Below are 26771 nucleotides of genomic sequence, written 5' to 3'. Positions count from 1 at the left end.
CCTAACCTAGCAGAGAAAGGGAGTAGATCTGTTTGGGTTTTTTTCAGAAAGTTTTTGGGATTTTCCTAGATTTCTAGTACATCTCTTTCATTTCTTCCCTTTCAGATGTAAAAAAAAGTAGACTGAGTAGTAAAAAGACAGGAACATTAGGGAGAGCTTTTGCTGTGGAGAAATCCCATGATACTGCATTTTGACCTTTCAATATTTTTCCTAACTTCTTTATATGCATGTTTGCAATCCACAAAAATTTATGTTATATTTGACTGCATAATGCTCCAAGACATCTATTCATCATCCATCTAAAAATACTGCTGCTGGCTTGGAGACCAAATGCAGAAGGAATGAGGCTCATAACTGAAGGTCATTGCTGTTTTTAGGGTGAAGGAGGGCCCTCTTTCTCTTGAGTGTGCACACAGCTGCTGAGAAGGCAGAGCAGAGCCTGAAAGTCCATTGGGCACCAATCCTGGCCCCAAGACATACTTGTCCTTCACTGCCTTGGGGTAAAGACTGTCAAGGTGTTAGTGTGTGACGTGGGACAACCACCCTGTGCTGACGTGTGTTTGTAGGGCTGCAGACGGCTGTGTGTCTCAAACAGCATGGGGAGATAAACCATGGCTTAGGGTGTCATCCAAAACATCTCTTAGTGTGTGTCTTGAGGTTAGAGAAAAAAACTGTTAGGGGCTTGTTTTGGGTGCTAATAATGGCCAGTCTCCTATGGCTTTCCTGCGTGAGAAGTTTGCCACACAGACTTGTGCAAACCTCAGTGACTGGTGCTGGTATCACTCTAAGTGTTAACCACAATGAATAATCATTTTCATTTTAAACTGTGATAATCTGAAGATATGATTTAACACTGCTAGTATCAGAGGTTTTTTGCTTTTGAATGGTGTTTAACTTAGAGCAGTCCCTAGATGTGATATTCAGGCTGGTATTTCCTTCCTGTCACCACTCAGGTCTCAGCAAGGTTTTCCTTGTTGTCATTGGAAAAATGCCGCCCTCTATCCCCTTTTTTCATTACCCAGGATCATCTTTTTGCATCCACAGTGCTGAATGTATATATTTCCAAAATAAAAGCCTCACAGTGGATCTTGGCACCCTTTTAGGGATGAAAAGAAGGGTTACTGCTCAAGTGTAAGTAGGAATGTGATTGCACATACTGATACTGTTTTTCATTTCTCCTCGCAGCCTCAGCTGAGGAGATGATGAAAGTCTGCATCCCCTCCCTTGCCTTTTCATCTAGTCCCAATCCTCTGCAGCCAACAGAAAGGAGCACTGCAGGAGTCATACAAATGGATTCATGTGCTCCAAATAAGAGGTTAAACCTAGGCTTAGAAGCAAATGCCAGGGTAAAGGTGCTTGCTGGAAGGGTGGCATCTGAAGGAGTGTTGTCACAGGAATGTCTGCTAATTTAGTGCCAGAAGAAAAGCCCTGTTTGTCAGATGTATTTCTCAGACTAAGCAGCATTTGTAGAGTAAGACCAAGCTTATTCCCTGTGAATGGTTTGGTTCATGGAGCACAGTGCTGAGCTAAGCAGAGGTACTAGCCCAAACCTGCCATTCAGATGGAAGTGCTCCCTTCAGTATAGTGTTTGGCCATAGACTGACAGCCTGTGTATCACTTCTCCAGATACAGTGATGCTTTTCCCGGTTTTCAAGGGCCCTCCACTGGGTTATTGCCCGAGGTCTCTAGGTCCTCACTCACCCACTTTTCTGGGTGTCTAATTAGCAACTCCTCCATGCTGATATCCACACATCATCCAGTCTGTGTGTAAAAGTTAGAAGTTGTTGAGATGTTACTCAACAGAGAAAGCCCCGCCCTCAGCAGAGAACAGAACGCAGATGAATGCAGTGCTTCAGTGGTTAAATGGTAGGTATTTTCTTGGCTCTGTAAGGGCTGCCTGGTTGCACGCTTCCCTAGCTGCTACCCCCTTCTCCCTGCTGTCCTCTCTGAGTGAGGGACTACAGCCTCCATTCACCATCTGCATCTGTGTACAGGAGGGGTTGTGGCTTGCTTAATAGTCCCAAACAACATCTTGCTTTTCTTCTCTTCCCCCTGATACCCACTGTCATCAGCCAGAAAACAATACATTTATTTATCAGGTGAGATGAAGTGTGAGAGAGGATGATTTGAAAATGCCAGGTTGCACCCTACTTTGACTTCCCTGTTGACCAAGGGAGTGGATTTCTGTCTTGGGTAGCAAGGGCAGATTGTCTTGTTGCTTGTCTGGATCCCGAGCTCCTCTGGGAGTTCTCTGTCTGCCTCCATGGGTGAGACTCAGCCACCACTGCCTTTCCTGGGGACAAGTCCAGGGTGGTTTTGTTCCTCCAGGGCTTCCATCTCTTGTGTTTAAGCCCACTCAGGTTTGCTGCTTGGTGGCAAAAGGCATCGCTTTGGTGGCTGGGGAGGGCTGGAGCTCCAACCTCCACCTGCCTTCCCCAGTACACCAATGTGAACTCCTGCAGAACTCCCCATTGTACACCACATTTGAGGTACAGACTCTTGTTCCCTCTGAACCCCTGCATCACAGCACACTTGGGATTCAAATGGCATTTTCCTTTCTCTGCAGTCCTTCTCATCCCTGCTGTGCAGAGCACAGGCAATTCGTCAGGTCAGGGTGAGCACTCCTAGCTGGCCTGTCCAACCATTGGGGCTCTCAAATTTTGTTTAAGGACATGGGCCAAAGAAAATCCAGGAATGATGGTCCATAAGGCAGTGGTGTTCTACAGAGTGAAGGCTCTGCATTAGGTTGGCACATGAATAGCTCATCCGAGTCAAAGCTTGTTTTATTTGAACTTGATGCGGCTTAAGGGGAATCAGACACAAACATCAAGCTTGCCATGTCAGATTGGAGAGTCCAAACGTGTAAGTGTTGGTATAATAGGTATGTGAACTTGAGAGGGTTTAATTATTATTGTGGCTTTTTAATGGGATGTATCCAATCCTAATTTATCAGTCTTCAAAGGCTTTGCAAATGCTAAATTGCATGCAAACACTTACTCTGTAATATAAATAGAAGGTTCTTGTGATGGTGGGGTAAGTGAAGATAAAAAGATTAAATGATCTGTGGGAGGCCACAGAGAAAGTCACTGCCAGAAAATGGGCTGCTTGCATTCTGGTCCTGTCTTCTCAATTCTGAGTCTGAGGCCATGGTTTCTTATTTTGGTCTTGTGTGGAAGAGATTAATGGCTTTTAAGAGAAGAAAAGGTTGCCTGTGGTAGTAGATAGGGGCACAGCGTGGGACAGCAGGGATGGCAGAGTTGGGGAAGTTTCTGCAAGGTGAACTCAACGATGAATTTGTTGCATATTGGATGTCCCACTGACTGTGGGTTATGGCACCCCAAGCACACCCACAGCCTGAGGCAGCTGGAATAAGATCTGGAATATACGGTGTGCCAAGAACAACTTTTTATGTTTGAAGATACTTTGTGCTAGGAGCATGCACACTGTGAAATACATTCTGCACACTTTGTAGTGTGCAGCCACCCTATCTCTGTGCACACTCCTTTCCTGGTATAGATGAGTAGTGTTCAGTTAACAATAGAAAACCTCACAAAAAATCATTTGAGGACAGGTTTTGCTTGAGTAGTTTTTGGCTCAGCTGACTTTTGAAACATGGAGATTGATGTACCGCTGGAGAGAGAGGATCGTGGAGGAGCAGTGCAGCTGGAATTGAGAGTGTAGGGATGGCTTGGGTGGCTGAGGGTGGCCTGGCACGGGAGACACAGCTCAGCTGCTCATATTCACCTGCAGTGGTGTGCTGACAGGTGTGTGCACCAGTGTGCCCCTTCGGTGCTGAAACCAGAGGGGCAGAGGCTTAGCTACACTCTGGGAAGGATGCAGAATGGCTGTGGCTACCAGCTAGCAGTCTGATTAAATAGACCATGGTTTATTGTCAGGATTATAAATTCATGTTTCCAGTACAGTCTCCCCAGAGCTGGTTGTGAGCAAAACCATAGATCCAAGACTTTTGTATTGAAGTGTGAAATGAATCTAGGTCAAGAAAATTAGTTTTGCACCTGGCTCACATGCTTGTAAGGGGGGAATCTACTGACCATGACATGAAGTTGGCATCTAGAATGCAGCTCCCTGAGGCATACTCCTTCTTTTCATGGTCTGGACAGGACACAGGAGGTTGTTAAGGGCTCTGAAAGGCAGACACATCTCTTGCCTGTGTCTATGGCCTGCTCTTTGCAGGAGGAAATATTCACCCAGGAAGCACAGTGAGGCAGTAACGCTGCTGCAGTTAACATGCCCCACTGCAGGGCATGATTCCCAAATGCAGACTACACACCCAGGAGTCAAGGACAGCTGGAAGGATGACCAGACCAGCGTTATCAAACTGATGGGTGCTGCCTGCACAATGCTGTCTTGCTAAAAACATGGTCTCCTGCTGCTTCTCACAGTGCCCCAGCAGGGCACCAGGTGGGAAGACAGCTGCAGTGGGAACAGATGCTCCTCTCTCTCCCCTGGGTTTTGAAGGAAAGACACAGGTCAAAGAACTGTGTGGCTCGTTTCAGTGTACAAAGACATCATTGCTAAGTTGTTCTGGTAGGTTTAGGACATGCTTTCGGAACAGCAAAAACATGAGGTAGGTGTCATTAGGAGGGGCTGCGTAAGGATCTGTCCGTGTCATTCATGTCAGGGCTGTGGCTCTGCAGGCGTTCTGTCAGCTGAATGGCAGTTGTTCAGTCAGAAAGAAGTCAGGCTGCTCCTAAGCAGGTGGGATAGCATAGCATCATCAGGTTCATCATGATAGATTGGAAAATCCCACAGGAAGCTTCTCAGACATGGGCATTGGGCATCTGTCATTTTCTTTCTCTTCTTTCTTTTTTGCCTTCCTCTGCCCCCCATCCCCAGTACAAAATTGGAAACAGATGTGTTATTCTTTGAACACCAGGCTTTAACATAGTAAAAGCAGTGATAATAGCTTTTTTTTTTTTTTTAAACTAGTCACTGCAGAGAGGACTTAGACTGAAGCTGTCCACTTGCATGCTGTATGTTGCTGTTAGATGTTGTATTGCACCCCCATGCAGATGGGAGCAGCTTTAGCTTTACTTTGCCTGTCACATCATATCTGTGGCTTGAACTCAGTGAAGCTGTTCCCTAAGTATTCAGTGTTGCCTTAAACCAGGCCCGTGTCACAATATGCACATTACATAATATTTTCAATCTTTAAATCAAATGTATGCGGACCTTGCATTCACCGACCGTGCTGAACTGAGAGCAGCAGCAGTGGGCGAGCCCCGCTTCGGTTACAGGCAGGGGGAAATGCTGGCAGCTGCAGTGGCAGCTCTGCACACACTGTGGTGCAGAGGTGTTTTCCTGGGTTTTTGGTAGCTGGTGTGCAAGGCACAGCCTTTCTCCTCTGGGCTGATGAGATCCAGTGTGGATCCGTACTCCTGGAGCCCTTCCCCATCTGGAATCAGGGCTGCAAGGCAGTGTCAGCCTGGGGCTTGCTACTGCCTTTGCTGCCCTCTGGGAGCCTGTCCTCTAGTTGTGCCTTCTGAGCTTTGGCAACAAAAATGTCCTGAAATGTCCCCCTGCTTCGCTGTTCTTTTTCTTTTTTCTTATGTTTATGCTGCACATTGTGATGTTTTCATCTCCCTGGCTGTGCCTGCAAAGCAGTTTGTGCATTGGCTCACTTGGCTTATGATGCATAAATTACAGAAGTTTTCATTGAGTTTAATTTTAAAACAAAATAAACTTGGCAAGCTCTCTTGTCAGGCAGATCAGCTCCCCACTCCGTTCTTCAGGTGGTGGTACAGGGTGAGAATTTGATCAGTGGAGAGCAAAGCAGGGATCCATGCCAAGTCCCTTGGGTCCTGGTGCCACAGCCATCAGGAGCCTCATTCATGGAGTCACAAAGTCAATGCAGCTGCTGGGAATTTTATTTTAGATGTATTCTTTCTGGAAATGGTGCACCGAGGAATTTATTGGCCTTTCAGATGTGTTCAGCTGATACAGCTGAGACATATTTTCAGGGCCAAAAAAATAGCAGAAAAGCCAGCAGTGCTGTGAGCAGGTAACCTGCCCTTGCAGAGCCTTTCTGTGCTGAGCACAGCCCTGAACAGCAGAGGCGGCTGACACTGATGAAGGGATAGCACAGACTTGTGAAGAGGACTTGTCTTTCTGTGCTTGGCCATAAATTCAAGGTTGCCCTCATTGTTCAGATGTAGCACAGCTTTTGCAGCTGGCAAGGAGATCATGTGTAGTTTGGGTTTCCCACATGAGGCTGGAGTTGGCTGATTGCTGGAGAGCAGATCAGTGAGTCCCATCATGAAGCTGATTTCACATCTGTGGGCTTTGGGGTGCCTTGGAATCAAAGAGTTTCAACTCTTGATACATTCTTAAGAAGGAAATGGAGAAGCAAAAGCATATTAATAAGGAACAATAGAAGGAACAAAACCTGGTAGGGGTTCAAGACAGCACACACACGCACACCTAGAACCAGATGTTGCACTGTGCTACATTTTACAGAGTTTGCCTAAGTGCTGGTGTGCAGTGTGTGCATGTGCCTGTCAGCTTCCCCGTGCCTTCCTGGCCCCGATCCTGGAGAATAGATGTGCTAAGGCACGGTCTCTGCCCTGGAGAATTGTTGCTGTAACTGGATGCGGCTGAAGGAGGCAAAGGGCACTAGGGCATGTATCGGATTGTTCGAGGCTCTGCTGTGGAATAGAACAGAGCAGTGATTCCTGTCCTTCCTCTACAGCTCTGCCCAGCGGGTACCAGTATAATGGGGCTTTTTATGCTTGCTTACTGTTCTCTGTGAAGCTCAGTGTTTTACAGGTATTGATTATTTAGGCTTTGAGTTGACCTGAAGAAGTAAGTCAACTTACTGGTAAAGAAATCTTACAATAATTGTTAATGTAGAAATTATTTCAAATGTGACCAGAGAAAGCATAGCAAAGGCAAAAGAAAGATCTAAGCCATCCATTCTTGGTATAATGTAATTAAGTGAGACTTAAATATAAAAAGCATTAATTTAGCTTTAATGGTATGAATTGGTTTGGATTTTTCAGGGGATGCTAGAGGAAATACAGCATAAAAGGATGCACTCCTTATCATATTGATATGGATTGGAGCTTCACCTTTCAGCAAGACTTGAGTTTCTCTAGCCTTGCATCAGCAGTGATGCTTAGCTGCCTGTCCTGCTCACATCATTCTTGCTGCTGCTTTCCCTTCTTATTCACTGTGCAGCTTTCTCTGGTCCTGGGTGTGTCACTGAGGTCACATCACTCCAGTGCTCAGGGAGGAGCGGGATGAAGTAATGCTGCTGCCAGAATCTGGGCCGAAATTTCATCCTAATTTTTATTCATCATTCATGACAGAAGTCAGAGGCATTCTCTAGAGCCTGCTGTCTCAATCCACTGAAATGAGACTGGCTATGTGCTAAACTTTACCCACATTCTTCAGTGCTGTAATGGCTTGGGTTTGAAAGGCTGAATTTAGTGTGCGTCTCCCTTTTTCTCTGCCTTTGCTATTATTGTTAAAGCTGCATGTTGCAGCCAGCATTTCTATGCAATTTTTTTGCCTTCTGGAGAAAAAGGGGGAAATTTAATATCGACAAGGCTGCTGGCAGTTGAATTGGCCTGTGCTAGACTTGGCAGTGCACATTTGCTGTGACTAGAGTGAGCTGAGTGAAGGAGGTGCCATAGTTTCCTGCTGCTTCTGGTTGTCTGCAGAGAGCCTTGTGCAGGTCTGGGGTGTCATCTCAGAGGCACATCTGTTTCTTCTGCAGACCTGATCCTGCATACTTTCCACATGCATAGTTTCTCTTGGAAATTATGAGCATGCAAGGCTGCAAGATTGGTCCTATCATGGCAATTTCCTGGCAGAGGGAAAAGACAGAAGCTATTTTTAAATAAAAGCTTTGAATCAGAAAAATACTGCAGAGTGAAGCAAAAAATATGTGTCAAAACCCTGAAATCATGGACTCTTCAGTTTCCTCATGCCAGTAGTTTTCTTCTCTTCATGGTTTTAAGGCTATGTTTTTGGAGGATTGGGCTGAGATTTTTAAGTGAGATATTTCTGTTCTCCCTGGTTCACATTATCACTGCAGCAGCAGCATTTTCTGTGTGAGTCAGGCTGGAGAGAGGTGTTCAAAGGGATGGGACTTTGCAAAAACCTGTAGTTCAGCCATGCACACGGTTCTCCTTTAAGTTTGCCCAGGAGTTCATTATTTATCCCCCCACAATTGCTTTTATGCTCCTACCTTGGTGTACATCTTAAACTTTTTCTTCCAAATTTGTGCTTAGTGGTCACTTGGGAAAAACAAATAAGAGAAAGTGTGTGACTTCTTAACAGTGGAAAATTATGTCCTCTTTTTCTCATCACTTGCTTTTGTATAGCTTAAGAATGACCCAAAGGGCCCTTGCTCAGATTTTAATTTAAAACAAACCAACTGATTTGATTCGAGATCCTTATTTCCCCCAAAAGCACTCTCAGAGTGATTTGAACATGTGAAAAAAAGGCAGTTTAAACCACAATTGTTTCCCTGCCTTTGATAGATTGGTCACTAGACATAAAATTCACTGCCTCAGAGAGAGGTGCTTTAGTTAATGAGTTACAATCAGTGTTGTGCTAAGTGACTGCACTGCTGCTTGCCCATGTATTTGCCTGGTAATCTCACTTGCTGGCTTTGCTCATCCCATTCCACATGTTGTGGCTAGATTCCTGTATCTGCTTTGTGAGGGAGTGCCCCAAACTAAATTGGTGTAGGGGGATGATGAGAATCTTCCTCTTTGTCCTCCTCTGTGCTCTGGGAACCTGGGGGACCAGGTGAGCCTACTTCATAGGTTTTGCTTTTCCACTAACGTGAAGTTTTCCAGGCCTAGCCTGGACTTAAAAAATTAATTTTGGTTGCACATTCTTTATATTATCTTCTAGCAATATTCCCCCCCTTTTTTTCTTCACCCACATGCTCATTCATATCCTCCTGCTGTGCTTTCTGTGTTATCTGTGTTATACCTCCTTCCTCATTCCAGGGGGCTGGATTTCACTGCCCCTCTGACCAGGAGCGTGCAGCTTCTGGTGGCACACTGCATGGTCATTTTTTAGGGCTCTGGGGTTTTGGCATCCTCCAAAGGCAGCTGAGTAGGTAACTGTGATCCTGGCTCAGCATGCCAGCTCTCATGGTGGTGCTGAGATGGGCCAGCCTGATGTGGCCCACACCACCATCTTTGCAAAAGCACGTCTCCTGCAGGCCTTTGTGGGCTTGTCTGCAGCCTGGGTATGTCACACCACACCACGTAAACCACCAGGAAAAGTTCAGCCTGGTGATGAGTAATGCCCAGAATCCTGTCCTACCCTCTGCTGTTTGCATATGTGAGGTTAAATGGAAGGGAAGACCACCCCAGCCTCCCTTTCAGTTTGCAACTCAGGAGAAGCAGCTGAACAGCCTGGCATTCACCTGGCTCTTGCTTTTTTCCAGGTGACCTGGTGTCTCGAGCAATGCACCACCTGCAGCCCCTCAATGCCAAGCAGCACGGGAATGGGACACCCATGCACCAGAAGCAGGGATCCTTCTACTGGGAGCCAGAGGCCCTGTACACCCTTTGCTACTTCATGCACTGTCCACAGATGGAGTGGGAAAACCCCAACGTGGAGCCCTCGAAAGTCACGCTGCAGACTGAGAGGTAAGAGCCTCTGCACGGTGCTTGGTGTCGTGGTGAGGATGTTTTGTTAATAAATCAGCCTGGCTGGCTAATTGCTAATTACAGCCTGCATGCAAGAGGCCGTGGAGCAGTCTGCTTCACTTTGGGATCACCTCCCTGAAATCCGCTTCTCTCCCCAAAGTGCTGCGTGGCTGAACCAATATATATCAAAAGTGACACCCAGTGGCTACAGACAGCAAATTGGTTCCAGATGTGCTTGGGAGAGATTTCCTTTTCCTTTCGTTGTTGCTCAGCTATTCTGTGTTTTGGAAAAGAAAATGAGAACTTCTATTTCTGGCCTAGCAGGATTGGGTTTAAATGTGTTTTTCTCCCCTGCGTGTTAATAGGGCTCAAGAGCTGTGAATGGGGAAGTGGAAAATGAATAGAGTAGTGTGTGTAGAAAGGAGAAGTCATTAAAGATGCTGGGCTCCTGCCGCACTGAGTAACGGGGCACAGGAGTGACCTCGGGGCTGCCCTGGCCAGGGATGTGGCAAGTGCCAGCTGTGCTGCTCTTGCCCCTGCTCCAGGGATGGGCCAGGGAGCTGTGCCTCTGGCCCTGTCCCAACTCAGGGTCTGATGTAAGGTGAGAAGGAGACGCCTCTGAAGCTGGCAGGCTGGGTGGCCAGCCCAGGTGGCGGATTGCTGACCAAGAAAATAAATCCCTCTCCCAAGAAAAGCCTAGCAAACCCTATTTTGAAACATGTCTCCAGCTGTGTGCTAGGGCACACTGCTGCTTCCATGCCACACTCTCACCAGCCCTAAGGCAGGCAACCTCAGTACAGAGATGAGAGGAGTGGCAGGTTTGATGCTGGATATGAATTTTTAGGATGGGTATTGTGGTGATGCAAATGCAAAGCTGGTTTGTCAGGCTGGGCTCCACATTTAAACCCAGAGTATGTATGGCAGTATACATGTGAGCCAAACTCTGATCTGCACATATGGAGCTTGGCTATTGTTGCAGGATGAAGTCTGCATCTCAAAAGCAGCATTTGAGGGTCTCATTGTGTGTGTACTTGTAAATGGTATATAATATGATATCTTAATTGAAATACTTTTTTATTAGTTGCAGAAGAGCATACAAAATGAAATTCTGGCATTAATGATGTTACTGGGAATTTTGCCATTTGCCTTTGGATGGCATTTTGTTTCTTTTCAAGTTTGGGTCGCTCTGTGAGCATGTTGTCACTTTTTGTTCTGTTATTTCCAAAGTATGAAAAAAACAAGAAGGGAAATGACAAGAATACAGAATTTTCTCTATTTTTTAAATTGATATTTATTTCATTATTTGTCATCCAGTCTTGCTCTTTTAGAAGGCCTAACTCATGTGCAGGAGTGGTTAGTATGCACAAATTTTTTTAATTATAATACACTCTCACCTGATCTGTAGCTCTCATCTGTGGGAATAATGCTACTGGAACCAGAGGAAATAGAGGGGTGAATAAAGCTAAGCCTCTGGTTTTGTAAGATTTCTTCACACTGCTGTGCAAAAGCGAAAAAGGGCAGGAATATTTGGAAAATCACTCTCAGCATTTGTTGTAATAGGTTTTCCTTTCTCTGAGGTTGCCTTAATACATGTCCTCTTCATTAGAGCCCTAGAAATGCAGATTATTTAAGGCAATTGTTCTTCCTTTATTTTGAAGCCTGCTCTGGCAGGGCGCCGTCGCTTGGCCGGGCAGTGGCTGAGTGTGGCGTGCGGCGAGGCCGGAGCGAGTACTCGGTGTTATTGCCAAGAGCCTGTGGTCCCCTCGGCAAGGAGCAGCTTCATCTCCCGCTGCCCAATCCAACATGCATTAACACTTAGTGCTGGAGTGGGAATGGTGCAGGGCTGAGTGTGAGCCTGGGATTTCCCATGGGGCTGAGCTCTGGAGTTTCACCAGCTGGACGGAACCACCCTGTGCTGCTCGGGAAGGAGAACAGTGAGGCTGACTTATCAGTAGTGCTCTGAGGAGCCTTCCTACCCATTTCCCATATTTTTTTTTTTACAGGCAGTCATGCTTTGTGGTCCATGACGTATCTCTGATGGTTTCTGTTTCCATGATGGGGTTTTGTGAGTTGCAGGGAAATGGGTTTGTTAAACATGACACTTTTACATGCAAAATATTTGCAAGATTTGTGACATATCTGTTGCTGTATTTGCTCTCCAGCTGCAGCAATTGCTTGTCTTTTGTAAGAAACCCAGAAGGAAGCAAGAAAAGAAGGTCCAGGCATCTTTCCCATCCTTGGCCTCTCTGTGTCCCTGCTGATGCAAAGAAGCCAGGACAGTGTGGATCTGGCTGTAGAGGCAGTATTTTCATGAAAGAGGGGTTCTCCTTGGCTCTCTGTGAAGCCAACCTGGCTACTGTCTTGGCCTCCTCCTCCCTGTTAGTGCAAGCCCAGGCTAGAGAAGATTGTGTGATGCAGCCAAAGAATTCTCACAGCACTTTCAAGGCTTGATGGTACTATGAAACCATCCCGTTCTTCCTACTCGTCTCCAGCCCACCTGGATTTTGGCTCTGAATCAGGCTGAGCTGCAAAGGCTGTATGTGTCCTCCTGTGCAGAGGCTGGATATGAGAGGGGAATCCAGTATGGTGGCATTGCTGCCTGGCTTAGCACTTTCCAGCTCAGAAAGCAGTACCTCCCTCAGAGCCTTGGGGGACACATAAAAAGGGATTTTTACCTTTGAGTAAATCCAGCACTTCGTTTCTAGGGAGCATTTCTCTGTGTTTGCTCTTCATGGAATTAAAGAAATGAGAATGCAGTATATTTTTAATTGTGTTTATCTTTACAGAAAATAAAAGGGAAAAATGATTTTACAGTGAAAATCTTGTTGGGGGGGGGAGCTGCTTTCATGTGAGGAGGAGGAGAGCAGGAGTGGAGAGTGGCCAGAACTGCTTACAAAACCTGGAAAATATTCCCCACTTCCTAAATTCTGACAAATCCAACCATAAGATAGATGTGTGATCCCCTCCTACCCCAAACTCATATTCCTTCAATCTAGCCACTTTGGCTGAGACTCTCTGGTTTTTCGGCAGCCAGTTCTGCTGACCCTGGATACCATGTAAAAGGCTATTTTGTCAGGCATGGAGGTACAGGGAGAGGGTGGACCTCTTTGTGGGGTCCCCTTTCCCTATTGCACCAAGCTGGGATGTGGTGGAGCCATTTTTCTTGTGCTGGGTGTTGCCTACAAAAGCAGTGCTCCTCCAGTGCTTCCACCTGCAGGAGGCTGTGGATTATTTAGGTTTGTGATTCTTTTGCTTTCCTGGCAATTAAAAAAAAAAAGCAAAACCAAAAAGAACTGTAGATGAGGGTAGATGATCTTAACTGCTGTTAAGATTTCTTTCTTGCAGCTTCTAGCTTAAGAAAAAGATCTGTCCCGTGGTTATGTTTGGCTTGTCAGCCCCTATAATGCTTCCAAAATTATTGCAAGTAATTTCTTAAGCACCGGAAAGTGCAGAATCTGTAGTTGCAGATTTGTGTGATGTTGTTTTTCCTTAAGTGGTTCCTTACCCACTTTTATCCACAGCTGTATTGACAAAGTCCTCATTACTTCCTAACTTGCCGTGTTCCCCATTAACAGCTCATTGAGAAGCTGTGGCTCAGCATCTCAGCCAGTCCAGAACCACCCATTAATTCTGCTCACGGGCAGCCAAGTCCCTTCTCCAGTGCTTCCTCTGCTGCTCCACCTTGGAGGAGCATTGTACCCTCTGGCAGCTGTTAGCTTTTCTCCTCCAGTCTTAATTGAGTTGATAGATATGTGTCTGGTTTTAACCTTCTTTTCACTTTACCTTAACTATTATTCCCTTTGTGGGGAGCAGTCCCTTAGGAAACTCCCATTGCTTACTTTTCATCTTTCTGCCTGCCTTGCATGCTCACATGGACACACAGAGAAAAAGATATATGTTCCCTGCACATGCATACACCTGCAAATTGTAGACTGTGGTCATTCATTATTAATGGAAAGAGTTTGGGCTACCTCAATTTTGTTTCTTGCTTTGAGTAGCTATTGGTGTAGCTGGCTAATTAATGTGATGCAGCTCCTCTAATGAGAGGAGTTTTCCATGCTATTAAAATAACTTTTAAAATAATTTGAACTCTTTCAGAGCCTTTTTGTAACTGCTACAGCAGTTATACAGATTATACCTATAGAGAAATTTCAGTAAGAGAACTAGGGAAAAGTGTCCTTGGTTTAAATTATTCTGTGGTACAGACTCCCTGGCTAGGTTAGTCTCCAGCAAAGACCAGAAGAGAGTGGAGAGAGTGGTGAAGAATGCTAATGGAAAACAAGTAAAGCACTGGGAATATGGGAGCCCTGCAGTGAAACCTGAATGAACCTGCGTGTGCAGAAGGGATTGCACATGCTTGGTGTGCCAGTATGCCATAGCCCCATGTAACTCTTTCTGTTTTTATCCACTGTTTGATTGGAAACTTCACATAGTAAATCTGTAGCCTTGCTGAAGTCAAAATTGAGAGCAGGGTTGATTGGACTTGGAACCACTGAAAAGAAATCCCAGTGCATCCTTACCTAAGTCCTCTAGATTTGCATGCTAAATATCAAACTTCCCACTTCCTAGAAATCCCTTCAGCAATGTTATTGGAGCTGCCTGCAGCATGTGAGATGGCACATGTTACAAGAAATAGTTCAGGCATTATTTGTAGCTCGGCTGTATCCTTGCTGGGCTGGGTCTGTATTCTACATCTCTTTTATCAAGCTGGACTTCTGCTCTCCATGGGACAGCCATAGAATTTTTTAAATAGAGGAAACTGCATGCAGCCCAGTGAGAACTGCATGGTATCCAGGCTGTTCTGTGCTGCACTCTGAATGCTGTGTGTCCTCAGGGATTTATGCCATTGCCAGTCGTGTCAAATCCGATGTCCAAACTGCCAGTGAAATATTTGCCTTTTGTGGTTGCTGGCTGAGTCATCACTTTGACTCAGTTGTGTTTCAAGTCTGGCCATTAATGTTTTTAATGCAGGAGAGGTAACAGGGACAGCTCATTCCAGCCCTGGATGTGGGTTCAAAACCCATGATTTGCAGATCCCCGTTTGTGGACTCTGGAGCACCAATGTCTTGGTGCACAAAAGCCAAAGGATAAATCCTTCTGCCTAGGCAGGTCTCCTGAGGCTCCTGTGAGAGCAGGGAGGTTTGGTCCTTCAGCCTGAACGAGATGCAGAACTTGCTACTTAAGTCACCCTTAGCTGGGCTTCTGGGGTGGCAGAGCAGCTGTGTAGAGTGGCTGCGTGAGCTCACATGGAGCATCAGCTGGCACTGCTGAGTTTCTGGGAAGGATTGGGACTGGCAGCTTTTTGGGGGCATAAAAAAGTATTTACTCTCTCTGAAGACGAGTCGTTTATGGTGTAACTATGAATGAGTTTTGCACCCCAGAAACCCATCTGAAATGTGTGCTCTACATTGGAACACCCCATATTTTTCTGTCTTTCAATAATGCTAAAAATGGACTAGCATTGCATATATATTTTCATCATATGTTCCTAGTGAAAACTTGTCAGAACTTAGGATGCTTTTCAATTCATATATTGGGATTTTCTTTAAAAATCACCCATGAAAACAAAACCAAACAAATATAAAGAACTTTTTACAATGTTAAAGTTGCTGACTCATATCTGCAAGAAAAAACATCTCCCTACCTTTATCTAGAAAGGCTTTTTTATGTAAAAGTACAGCCTTATCTTCTGAGAAGCATCTTTAACTTTTACTTGGTAGCTTTTGCAAATATAATCAGCAGTGACCTCTGTGTACCAATTTGCCTGTTGTATCCATAGAGGTTGGCAGTCAGCAATCCTTGGCTGGAGCGAGAGAAGAAACCCCATACCTACAGCACCACCACCCTCCTCAGTAGCCAAAGGATCCTGCAAACATCCTCTGGAGCAGTTGTAGCAATTGAACCAAGTTAGAGAAAGGTCCAGTCTTTCAGCTGTGTCCCCTTCACAGCTGGGAAGCTGAGGCAGGGACAACAGGAGATAGCTCTGGGAATTCACATCCCAACAGGATTATGCCTCAGGGATTTCTCTCTTCCCATTGTGACTGTAAAGCCAGTCCTCTCCCTAAAGTTCGATTTAATGCAGGCAGTGAATTAAATGCAGGCAGTGAATTAGTGCAAGTGTGGGGCAAGGGCTCTGTTGGTGTCTGGAGAAGAGCAGTGTGAAGTGCCCCTGGAAATAGAGAGACTGTTGTGCTGCACTTGAAATGATGATTTTTTTCCTTGGAGCACTCTGATTGTCTGGGATCCCTCATGTGCACTGATGAGCTCTGGAACCTGGAGCACACTGTAGGCTCTGCTGGAAACGAGGGGCTGGTGGCCCATCCAGGGTTTGTGAGCCTGTGTTAGGAGCATTCAAAGGTGATGAGTGTTCCTACTCTCTGTATGGGAGAGGGAGCAGCTGGCGAGGGGAAGAACTGCTGGAAATCAAGGAGAGAGTGGTTGTGTGTAGTGGCCCTGCTCTGGGCAGAAGGTGGACTGTGAATCTGGTCAGCAGCCAGCAGAAATTCTGCACCCTGCAAAGATAGTAGGAACTGTGAAAAACCAGGGCCAGAGATTATTTGGAGCTGGAATTTGTCAGAGTGCTGGCCCTAGTGCTTTGCAAATCTGGCATTGCAGCAGCTGGTGTCCAGACAGGAGCTTCATCCATCTTCTCACAGACCCATGCAAATATAATAAAGCATCCTATTGCATTTTATGGTGCACAATTTCTCATGGTCTTCCACCTGACAATTTCTCCTGTTTACATACAGGTAGACTGCTACCACAACAACAATAACAATAACAGTACTACTACTACTGCTAATAATAATGGAATTGCATATGCATGACAGGATTTTTAATACCTCAGTGTGCCAGCAGGAGAGGGAGGGGGAGTGGTGGGCAGCCCACGAAGGCTGTGTGTGGCTCTGGAGGGAGTGCAGGCTTTAGGGAACCCCTCTTATGATTACATTTGGGCTCCCCCCTGTAACATCTGCATTTCTGATGAGTCATTCTGTAATTCAGAGTGCTCCAGAGATATCAGCCCCACAGAACTGAGATAAGTTTGAGGTCTGATGGGGTAGGGAGGGGTTGTTTGCCCCACTCTAGAGGGAGGGTGCTGGCAGGGAGCTGCAGTGTGTGAAGGCAGTGGGGAGAAGGACTTCTGATAGCCAGCACAGCGAGGACTTGTCCCTTGTGGGGCAGTGCCAGCAGGGTGTTGCTATCTGCAGATGTTTTCAAGGCATAGGAGCTTACAGGACCTTGAGCTGTTCAAAAATAGATGTGAGAGGAGTGCTGGGTGGCAGGAGGGAGCAGGGGAAGATGCTACCTGGGAGGAGGAACCAGGGATGTGTGGGTTGGTGGGGCACTCATAATTGTCTTTTCTGATGAAATAGGAGAAGGCACACCCCAGGAGGAGCCAGCTGCCCCTTGCCAAGGGCAGGGAGACAGGGCCCAGGAGGGTCCAACCCTTTAAGGATGTGCTTTGTGTTGGCCTCCCACAGCTCTCTCCCAGCTCTTGTGTGTGGGATGCGAGTTGCTCTGTGCAGAGACCTCTCCCTGCATCCTGATCTGGCATATTTTTCCCTTTAGACATTTAGACGTGAGCTCAGGAAAATACAAGTCTGTGCCAAAAAGTTTTTTTTTCCCTTTTTAAAAAATTTTTTCTAAGCCCATACTTAACTTTAAACTGCATGGAATTAGAGGGTGGAAGCATGCATTTGAAGTTAAGCACAGGTACAGAGAAGGGCTGGAGGAGGAAGTTAGAGCACTCACTCACCTGCAGCCCAGGGAAGGTGCTTGTGCAGCAGCTGAGCTGCTCTTGATTTCCCATATCTTTCAGGCAGAATCAAGCTGAGCACCATGGTTAGATTAGTTTAATTAAGGCATGTGCTTCCAAAGCATGTAACTAGGTGACTTATGTGCTCTGTGTCTGCTCTGGAGCACAAAATTACTAAATTCTCCTGGTTGGTACCTGCCTTTGTACCAGAGATAAATCAGTGTATATGCCAGTGATGTGATGCATTTGGCTAACCCATTTTCACACAGTGCTGTTTGAAAAGTGAAATATTTCTTGCAGATGTCACATTGTCTTGTGGATTATCACACCCTTATAACTCTGTGTTCCTCTTTCCTCTTTGGCACACAAGCAGCATTTAAAAGAAAAAACCCAGGCCTTCACATGGTGCACAGATTCTTGGAGGGTATTTTTAACCTATTGCACTCAGCCATATTTGGTTCTCTTCTCAAAATACAAATTTCCTGACATGCTGAGATATGCAGTGATGATTTTTTTTCCCTTGGAAAAAGGAATGTAATATGTTGTGAGCAAACTCCATATCCTCATCTAGGGACTGAAATTGGACTTTATAGAAAATTTCCCTGCTTCTGCGGAACACTGATTCCCTTTCCTCTTGGGATTTATTGCACCAAATAGCCATGCTCATTTCTATTTCTCTGGTGAAATTTGCAAGACTGGGAAGGGGGGGGGGAAATGCAATTTTATAGTGCAATTATCTGAGTTCCTGTAAATATTTTTATTTGCTCTGCTCCTTACTGTGGTGAGGCAGATTTTTGAGTTTCTGTCCTGCACAAGAGAAGGAAAAAGTGTGAACCTCTGAGCCCCCTGTTCAGCCCCAGCTGTCTGCTTTTCTGTTTGCCCAGCAGATGTTACAGGAAGGCAGTGTACAAGCCTTTCTTCATTTCTCTGATCCAAACTGTGTTCAGTCATGCAAAACATAACCTTGAATTGACTTTTCCTTTAATTATATTCCTAGAACCAAGTTATAGCTGTAACTACATGCAGTTTTACTGTGTGATTTGCCTCTCCCCTTCTGCTCAGACGCTCAGCAAGTGATGAAAAAACTCTTACTGAGCACTTTTTCCCAGGTATTTTGTGCCTCAAAAGAGGGTCCCTCCTGCTCTGAAGATGACCTGGGAAGCAGTCACCTTCCAGGAACAAATACACCCCTGCTTCCCCCCTTTTCCTCCTCTAGCTCCCAGTACTCTCATGACAAATGAGCTGGGCTAGGAAATTGTTTTGTGTGAGCTGTGGGAGATGATCTTCTGTCCTTATCAGCCTTCTTACGTGGCCGTGGCATGTCTGGGGAAAGCAAAAGCCTTGGAAACAAATGCAGCCTGGTCTTGAGGTGACAGTGATGTGTTGGAATAGAAAAACTATGGAAGTGGCAGCTCAGCCAAAGATGTCATATTTCAAAAAGAGGTTGTTCATTTACGTGCCTGTGAGATTTGGGAACCCAGCGTCCTAGGGAGAGTCAGTGGCCTCAGGGCTTCTCTGTCCTTCGGCACTTCTGAAGTCTCTCATTCCCCCTCAAGAATATTAATATCAGAGCTATGTAAAGCCAAGTCCTCAAAAAGGGAAATAAATGCATAAAGAGCTATAAATAGGAAAAGGATATTCCAGAGTCAACATCTTCTTAAATGATTTTTCTCAGGGTATAACTTTTTGAGGTAGTTGTACATTTAAAATGTAAAATATTTGCCTACTCTGCAGCTAATGCAGGCTTTTTTTCTCCCTTCCTCCATGAAAAGGGACCACAGAAGGAAAGGCAAGCAAGAGAGTTGCAGTGACCTTCAAGGTGTTCAGCTGCAGTTATTTTATTAGTTTTCTTCTGAAACACTACTTGAAGCTATGGTTTTAACTTGTGGTTTGGCATCTTTCTCTTGGTTCCCAAATAATTTTTAGCATAGATGGAGTGAACTATATGTGCTGCATGCTTCATCTCCAGCTTGGGCAGCTCTTGCTGGGACATGGGGCTGTCCAGGTACTGTGGAGTCAAGGACCATGTTTCTGATAGTGCCCAGACTTTGTAAGGGTGTGGCCCAGAATCCCAGCATTGACTTTTGGGGGCACTTTTGTATGTTTTTTTTGGCAGAACAGCTGACACCCAAAGGTGTTGCAGTTTGATACTGCTAAAAGTGAGACCAAGCATTCTGGTTTCTGATTTCTGACCTCGCTCACAGCTAACCTTCACTTTAGCTGCAAAATCCCCCACTTTCAGCACTGAGCACATTGCATCGGCGGGAGATGCTGGAGACTTCCTGGGGCATTCCCTCTCCATCCTTAGCATCTCAGCGTTGGGGCATCCCCTCTCTCTACACAGGCCAGTGTATCAGCCAGAGCGGGACATGGTCCTGTGCCAGACTCCTGTCCTCTTTTTGGGATTGCACCATGTGAAGGATGGGAGGAGAATTCGCCAGTTGGGTGCAGTGACCTCGTGGAGCCCCATGGATGAGCATGGCTCATAAATCTCACTTTCCAAATAGTCCTGCCCTGGAGACAGGATGAGACATCTTGATTTAGAAGTGTTTGAAAATTGCTGAGCTGGTTTGCTCTCCCATTCATTCCTTATCTTTCTCTCTGTACGTATTTACATTCTCCCACATGTATGCCCACGCACACACCCTCTCCCCCCTGCTCCCTGCCTGTCTCTACCTGTGACCGCGATGCTGCTCGTGTGCCTGGCACTGATGTGTGTGTGCTCCGCAGGCCGTTCATCGTGCTGCCGCCGCTGATGGAGTGGATCCGGGTGGCGGTGGCTCACGCGGGGCACCGGCGCAGTTTCTCGGTGGACAGCGATGACGTGCGCCAGGCGGCCCGGCTGCTGCTGCCGGGAGTTGACTGCGAGCCCCGGCAGCTGAAGTAAGTCCCGGGATGCAGATGGGCTGTGCGGAAAGTGTTTCTCTCTGGCGGGGAGCGGCGGGCGGGCACGGGGCTCTGTGGTTGCTGGGAGGCGCAGGGATGCTCGGCGCTCGCCGTGTGCGTTGCAAAATCAGCCCCTGGTATTTGCTCACATCGGTGGATAAGCTGGTTGCATAGTAATGGGTGCCTGACAATCTCACAGCTCGATCGAGCCCGTAATCTGCTCATCAGAGCTTACATGGTGGTGTTTGGGTTTTTTTTCCCCTCTTCCTATTAGGTTCTGCTTGCTAATGAGGGGCTGAAACCTTCTGCTAATTGTCTGATTCATTTTGCTTTGCTGTAAAATACCGAAATGTAATTGGCAGGGCTGCAGATATTTTTCAGGGCTTTGTTTTCAGCATTAATGCTTAAGGGCACATTTAAACTTAGAGGTAAGACTACTTCTTGGAGTAAGATTGTATTTTTCATGCTAATGTCAACTCAAATTACAGCCTAGATAATTTGACATTTTCATGTATCAGATGTGACCTTTTGGTTTTCTAATGAAGTCCTAAAGTATTTATTGCCAGGATATGTTTTTAATGTCTGTTTTGCCTTATTATTATGTACTTGGATAAAAGTATGTTCTAGGACTGTTCTGGAGTCAAGAATATGTTTGGTTTTGATGTTCGTATGAATTGGCATTCTGAATCTGCCAAAGCAGAAATGATTCACTGCTATCCTAAATATGTTCCAAAGCCCCAACTTCCAGCAGTCTGCCTCTCAATACAGCAGTAGATGCATTCTTTCCTGCAACACAGAAAGCAGAGGGCTGATTTACATGATTAGCTGTGACCTGCATGGGAGCAGCTGCCTTCTCTTGACTCTGGCCTTGACGTGCTCTTTCGACAGAGAGTATAATACTTCACTTCCTGATCTACATAGGCTTTTTATAGTCACAGCTATTTAATTTTTAATTGAAAAAAATATATGGAATTTCAAAAGCCATATCATGAGCATTTCAGATTTCAAACCTTGGCTGTAATTGCTTCCCTTTGGTGTGCCCACCATGGCCCTCATTTCCAGAAGTGCTGCATTCTGTGTCCCTGCTGACATGTCAGGACATAGAGATACAGGTACTACACTGTCTGAAGACCTGGTACTTGGATCTGAAAAGGCACAATTCATTTAATACCTCTCCAAGTATTTAGGTAGGATTACAAATAAGGCAGTAATGTTTCTATTCTATGAGCTCCATCTTAAAAATTAAGGTAGATACACTAAAATACCCGTGGTTAAAAAAACCCCACAATATATGACCCAAAGTTTATTTTGATGCTGTGTGTGTGCATGTATACATGTATATATATAAAAAAATCTTACCAACTGTTATACAACTTTAGTTTTTTATTAGGAAGTTTCAGAATAATTTGAACTTGTGGAGATTTGTATTATACTGCAGAAGAATGTATTAATCATGGGGAACAAACCAGCGCTTAAAGTTGCCATCAAGAATTAATTTCATAAAGAATACAAATGATAGTTGCCCAGCTTGTCTTAAAAGTGGGAATGAGCCTGAAGAGCATGGCCTGAGATTGATCAGACGAGAATGAAAAGGGAAAACTATTCCTGAGGCAAATTCTAGGTTTTAGAGACCATCCTTTGCAGTGTGCCTGTATTTGACTGCAGGGGCTGGATTCATCCACTGATGTCCCAAAATGACAATCTCTCTGCTGTGCTGGCAGATGAGTGTTCGTGTACCTTGGGTTTTATTTTGAGGTCTGTGCCTACTGCTGGTGTAGTGCAGCAGGTTCTTTGCGTGGCTGCAAATAAGTCCCTGGCTGCCTGTAATCCTGAGATCAAAGGGAAGACTGAGCTTTTCTGAAAAGCAATGTGAGTCATCAGGATGTTAATTTGGAACTTTGCAGCCTGTAATTTTTTATTTGTATTCAGCAGACCCTCAGCACTCCTGAGTTTCATCTGAGTTTCATAAGCCAACACCAACCCTTCATTCCTCCCCATTAGGGAAGGTGACTTTCCAATTCTTAACTCCTCAAGTAGCATCATTTCCAAAAATTTTAACACTGGGGGAGGGAATACAACAACTTTGCAGGGGATGGCTTTCCAAGTAAGCTGCATGACGGATGGAAGCTGGAGGATTTTAAGTGCTAGCTTGATAAATTTTGTGACTTCCATGGGAAAGGTTTATTAAGTAGAACCTTGAAAATGGTTCATTTTCTAGGCTTTTTGCAGCATTCTTCTTTAGTTCCTGAAACACAGAGACCTGAACCCAAAAGTTCCCATGGTCCCAGGTGACACTGCATCATTCCACAGTGTTGGTTCACAACCTGTCATTGCAAGTGCATAAAGCAAAATCAGCTTCCATGCAGCTTCCATGGAAAAACATGCATATGGGGAGAGGGAGAGATTGGCAGGATCTCAAAGGCTATGAAGTTCAGGATCAGTTTGCATAAAACCCAAATGTTTAGCTTCTTATCTGAGCTACAGCATGGAGGTCTCCCTGTCAATCCATGTGACACTTCCTGGCATAATCACATACTCCAGCAGTGAGATTCCCATTCTGGGGCTTTGTAAATCATCCCTTCTTTCTTCCTGCCTTTCATTCCTCTTTTTTGTCATTTTTCTGAGCCTTTTAAAAAAACCCATCACTTTAGTTTCTTGCGATGTTTTCCTCTTCTGAAAGAGGAGCTGCTCTTGCTCTGTGTAGAGGAGTGAGGGAAGCTGGAATCAGTCAGGAGCTGCTTGTCTCCTTCCTGATCTCTTTTCATTTTACAGGAGCAGATGTGCCAGAAGGTTTCTTCCTCTGGTCAGCTCTGGGAGATGAGCAGGGATGTAAGCACTCACCTTCCCCCAGGAGTGAAGGCTTTAGACAGACCAGTTGTTTCTGCCTTTTGCAAGGAGATGGCTTTCACAGATGGGTTCAGTGCTGGATGCACAGCAGCTCACTGAGACAGAAAGTCAAGCTGTGTCCAGGATATTGTCACAGTGAGAACAGCACACTTAAATAAAGCCTCACCTAAACCCACCTGAGGCAGGCAGCAGGATGTAGTCAGTTGAGGTGGCTCTCTGCTGACATGAATCACGAATAGGGTACTCTGCTGCCTATTCTAGACCTTTTATTATTGAAGGCATGAAAGTAATTTGTTGTCTGAAAGGGGCCTGGTTAAAAACTATGTTGAACTGTTTTTCTGTTGTAATAAGGTAGCATCACTGCTCAGCCTGCACAGGCACTATCTGGCTGCAAACAGATGTTGGCTTCTCCTCATCATCACATCTGCAAGGGGTCCCTTTCCCCTTGCTCCAGCTAAACACAAGAAGCTCTTTGCACATCTTTCCTTCCTCCATTCTGTGGGATGTATGTTTGAAACAAACCCCAGTGTGTTAGACATGTGGTGGGGAGGATCACTGGTGCATGACTGCACCTCCAGCATCTGGGGGCTGGAGGCTGATGGCAGAGAAACAGAGAGAGGGAGGAACATCCTGTGTTGCTCAGCTCAAAGGCTGCTGTGCCTTTTATCAGGATCAGGGGCTTCATTTCTGGTGGCAATATATCGTGGCCATCCTGGAGGATGTAAGGATGCTGTAACACCTGTGAGATGTGTCCATCAGTGCCAACAGAGGCCATCACCCAAGAACTTTAGTGAATACTTTGCCTCTGGTTTGGGGGGAGAAAGTCCTGCTGGAAAGGGAAAAACAAATAATAGCAACAAGGTTAGGAAAATGGAAAAACAGTAATAAAAGAAGAGAAAATTATGCAGCTTAATGCACTCAAATCAGGATGACCAAATAACCTCAATTCCAACGATGAGAAAGAGCTGCCTCACAAAATCAGGGGGTCAGAGGGAAATATTTTTAACAAAGCCTGGAGTGATGCCATAACTCTAAGGATTAATAATAGTAATGCCCAACATTTGAAAAGGATGAGAAATGATCCAAGGAAAATTCCAGGCTGTTAGTGCAAGGCCTCTGAATGTTTTTTCAAGCAAAGACTGATTAAAGACATGTTGTTGAGGGAAAAATGGGATAAAATGTGACACAGATTTTCTAAAGATAGATCTTGCCAGGCTAATCTAATAACTTTTTTGATAAGATAACTGATTTTCTACCCCAAGGAAATTCAGTAGAATTTCATCTCTTTGGACTTGAGTGAAGATTTGATACAGTCCATGCAGGGATCTATTAACACAAGAAGATGGGGGTTAGTTAGGAAATTGGAAAGTGAGCAGGGGCTGGCTTCAAGAGAGGTGGCAAGAGCTGGGCTGCCTGAGAGGGGGTTGCAAGCAGGGACCTTCAGCTCTCATTCTTAAAAACTGGTAATTTTTAATTTTCAGAAAGGGTTTTGGCACAAATCATAGCAGTGTGCTCATGAAGTTAAAATTTGCTGATGCCATGATGCTGAGAGGCATTGTCCTGACAGAGGAAGTTTGGGAAATCATCCAGGAAAAAGTGGATGACCTTGAGGGCTGGGACAGAATAAATGGGATGCAATGCAGTTTTCCACAAATGGAAATGCAGTTCTCCAGAAATTGAAGGCAAATGTATTTTTTAAATAAAAATACACAAACTGCGGTGTATATGTAACATATACACTATATATGCATCTTAATATATACTATGTTGAGAGCCGAGTGTTGGAAGGGTGGTGGTAAAGGCTGTAGAGCAGTATTTAATCTCAGAATGATTGTAAACCACAAAAGTAGATTTTTCTTCAGCCATGAAAAAAGCAAATGCATTTTGAATCTGCATTGGGAAAGGTATTTCCAGTAGAAACAGAAAAGTATTGGTGCCACGTGAAAGTGGTAGGAAGTGATGTGGAAGCACAAATCCTGTGTCCTGGTCAAAAAAATATTCCCTTTGGACCAGGTAGAAAGAACTGGGCTGGGATGATTTGGATTTTTAACAGAATGTTCTCGTGGAGACAAACATGAAGAAAGGGGCTCATTCAGCTGAGCAAAGTGTGTGCTGAGGGAATCTGTGGCTCTTGTCCAGAAATACATCAGGAGTAAACACTTTGGAAGGAAAAATACACTATTTAAAGGTCAGCATGGACACAAAAGTATGTGAATATTAGCAATGCTAAGCTCAGGATGAAGGTGCAAATGTAGCCAAGCCTTGCTGCAGCATAGGGCCAGGTTTATTGGCCTCCAGCCCCGTGTGCTCCCTCAGCTGCTGCCCTTTGCAGGCAGGCTCACCCAGCACTCTGAGTTGCATTTGTAGCTGTGATCCAGAAAGATCTCTGGGCAAACACAGGGTCTGAGCACCTTGGAAAATCTGTCTTTAATTGAAAATCAGTCCTGATTTCCAATTAGCCGTGTCCTGGGAATACCTAAGTCTGCTTTTCTGTCTGGGACCATCCCTCTTAATGAAGGCTCTCTAGGAAAATTGGATTATCACTCTCAAAAGTAAGTATTATTTGAGCATCCTTGGCTCATTCAAGAGAGCTTTCTTAAAACTGTGGAAAGGGGAAAATACAGTGATGTAAAGGGAAGATTTGTTATTTTGTTGTTTTGGAGTAGTCTGTACCATTTGCTGTGTCATCCTACTACTATACCACATGTGAACAATTCTGACTTGGAAGTGAAAGAAGAAGAGTTGCATTTAATGTTTTATTTTTGGAAATCTTGTGCTTGTACTAGAGCATGGAAATATAAATGGACTTTAATAAATAGAGATTAGAAAACAGAAAAAAATATTTTCACTGCTCTTCCTTCTTTCTTAAAATTTGTTGGGCAAAGGGGTTGAGTTTCTGGAGAAAGAGAGAGAGTATAAAATTGCCAAGAAATTCTGCTATTTCATTAGATACAGCCACCTTCAAGTAGGAATGGTTAATGTTTGCCTAGTTTCTTGAATGTCCTTGTTTTTCCTACAAATTTTCACTAATCTTTTAACACCAGCCATGGCTATTGCTGTAATTAGATACAAAAATGTGAGCAGTAGCAAACAAGCTACTTGACAAAATCCAGCAGTCCCTTGGGACAGATGGTGCCAGCAGATGAAGGAGATTTTATTACTTGGAGTTAGAGCACAGGTTTCTGAGGTGAATCTCAACCTGTCCTGCCAAATGTCTGCTTGAAGACAGCAGTAATAAAAAAAATTATTGAAGGGAAGGACCTTGGCCTTATAGTCTCCTTCAAAATTTTAGGGGAGAATACATTTGCATTTTTAGGGCCTTTAGGATCCAACTTTCTTTTTCCCATTTCAAGCAATGTCATTGCTGCTCTCTCATATGCTCTGTCCCTTTTATTGCATTCCTGATTGTCCCTGTACTACATTCCTGAATACAATAATCAGGATACAGATAACACACCATTTCCCGCTCATTGGTGAAGACTTGTGCTATTTATATGAAAGATGAGTCTGTACTGAAACTTTCCTATGGCACTGTGACTTTGTTCGAAATCTGAGCTCAGATTTAATTTTGAACATGGTTCCTGACCTATATACACAGAACTGAAGTATTAAGAGTGTTTTGAAATACAGATTTGGGTCTTGATTTG

General features: G+C 44.9%; 1 protein-coding gene across 6 annotated transcripts in view; it reads left to right on the top strand.

The window, feature by feature from the left end:
• Positions 1-26771, top strand: part of ABTB3 (ankyrin repeat and BTB domain containing 3) — a 162746-nt gene that overhangs the window by 96635 nt on the left and 39340 nt on the right. For all 6 annotated transcript variants that reach the window (XM_064702514.1, XM_064702512.1, XM_064702515.1 and 3 more), the window contains exons 3-4: positions 9431-9635; positions 20122-20274. In XM_064702514.1, coding sequence (XP_064558584.1) covers positions 9431-9635; positions 20122-20274 — 358 coding nt within the window. The remainder of the gene's footprint in view (positions 1-9430; positions 9636-20121; positions 20275-26771) is intronic.

The sequence above is a fragment of the Zonotrichia leucophrys genome, chromosome 1A (genome assembly GCF_028769735.1).
Source record: "Zonotrichia leucophrys gambelii isolate GWCS_2022_RI chromosome 1A, RI_Zleu_2.0, whole genome shotgun sequence".
NCBI lineage: Eukaryota > Metazoa > Chordata > Aves > Passeriformes > Passerellidae > Zonotrichia > Zonotrichia leucophrys.
Note: the sequence above shows the minus strand (reverse complement) of the source record. Positions and strands in the feature narration are given on the sequence as shown.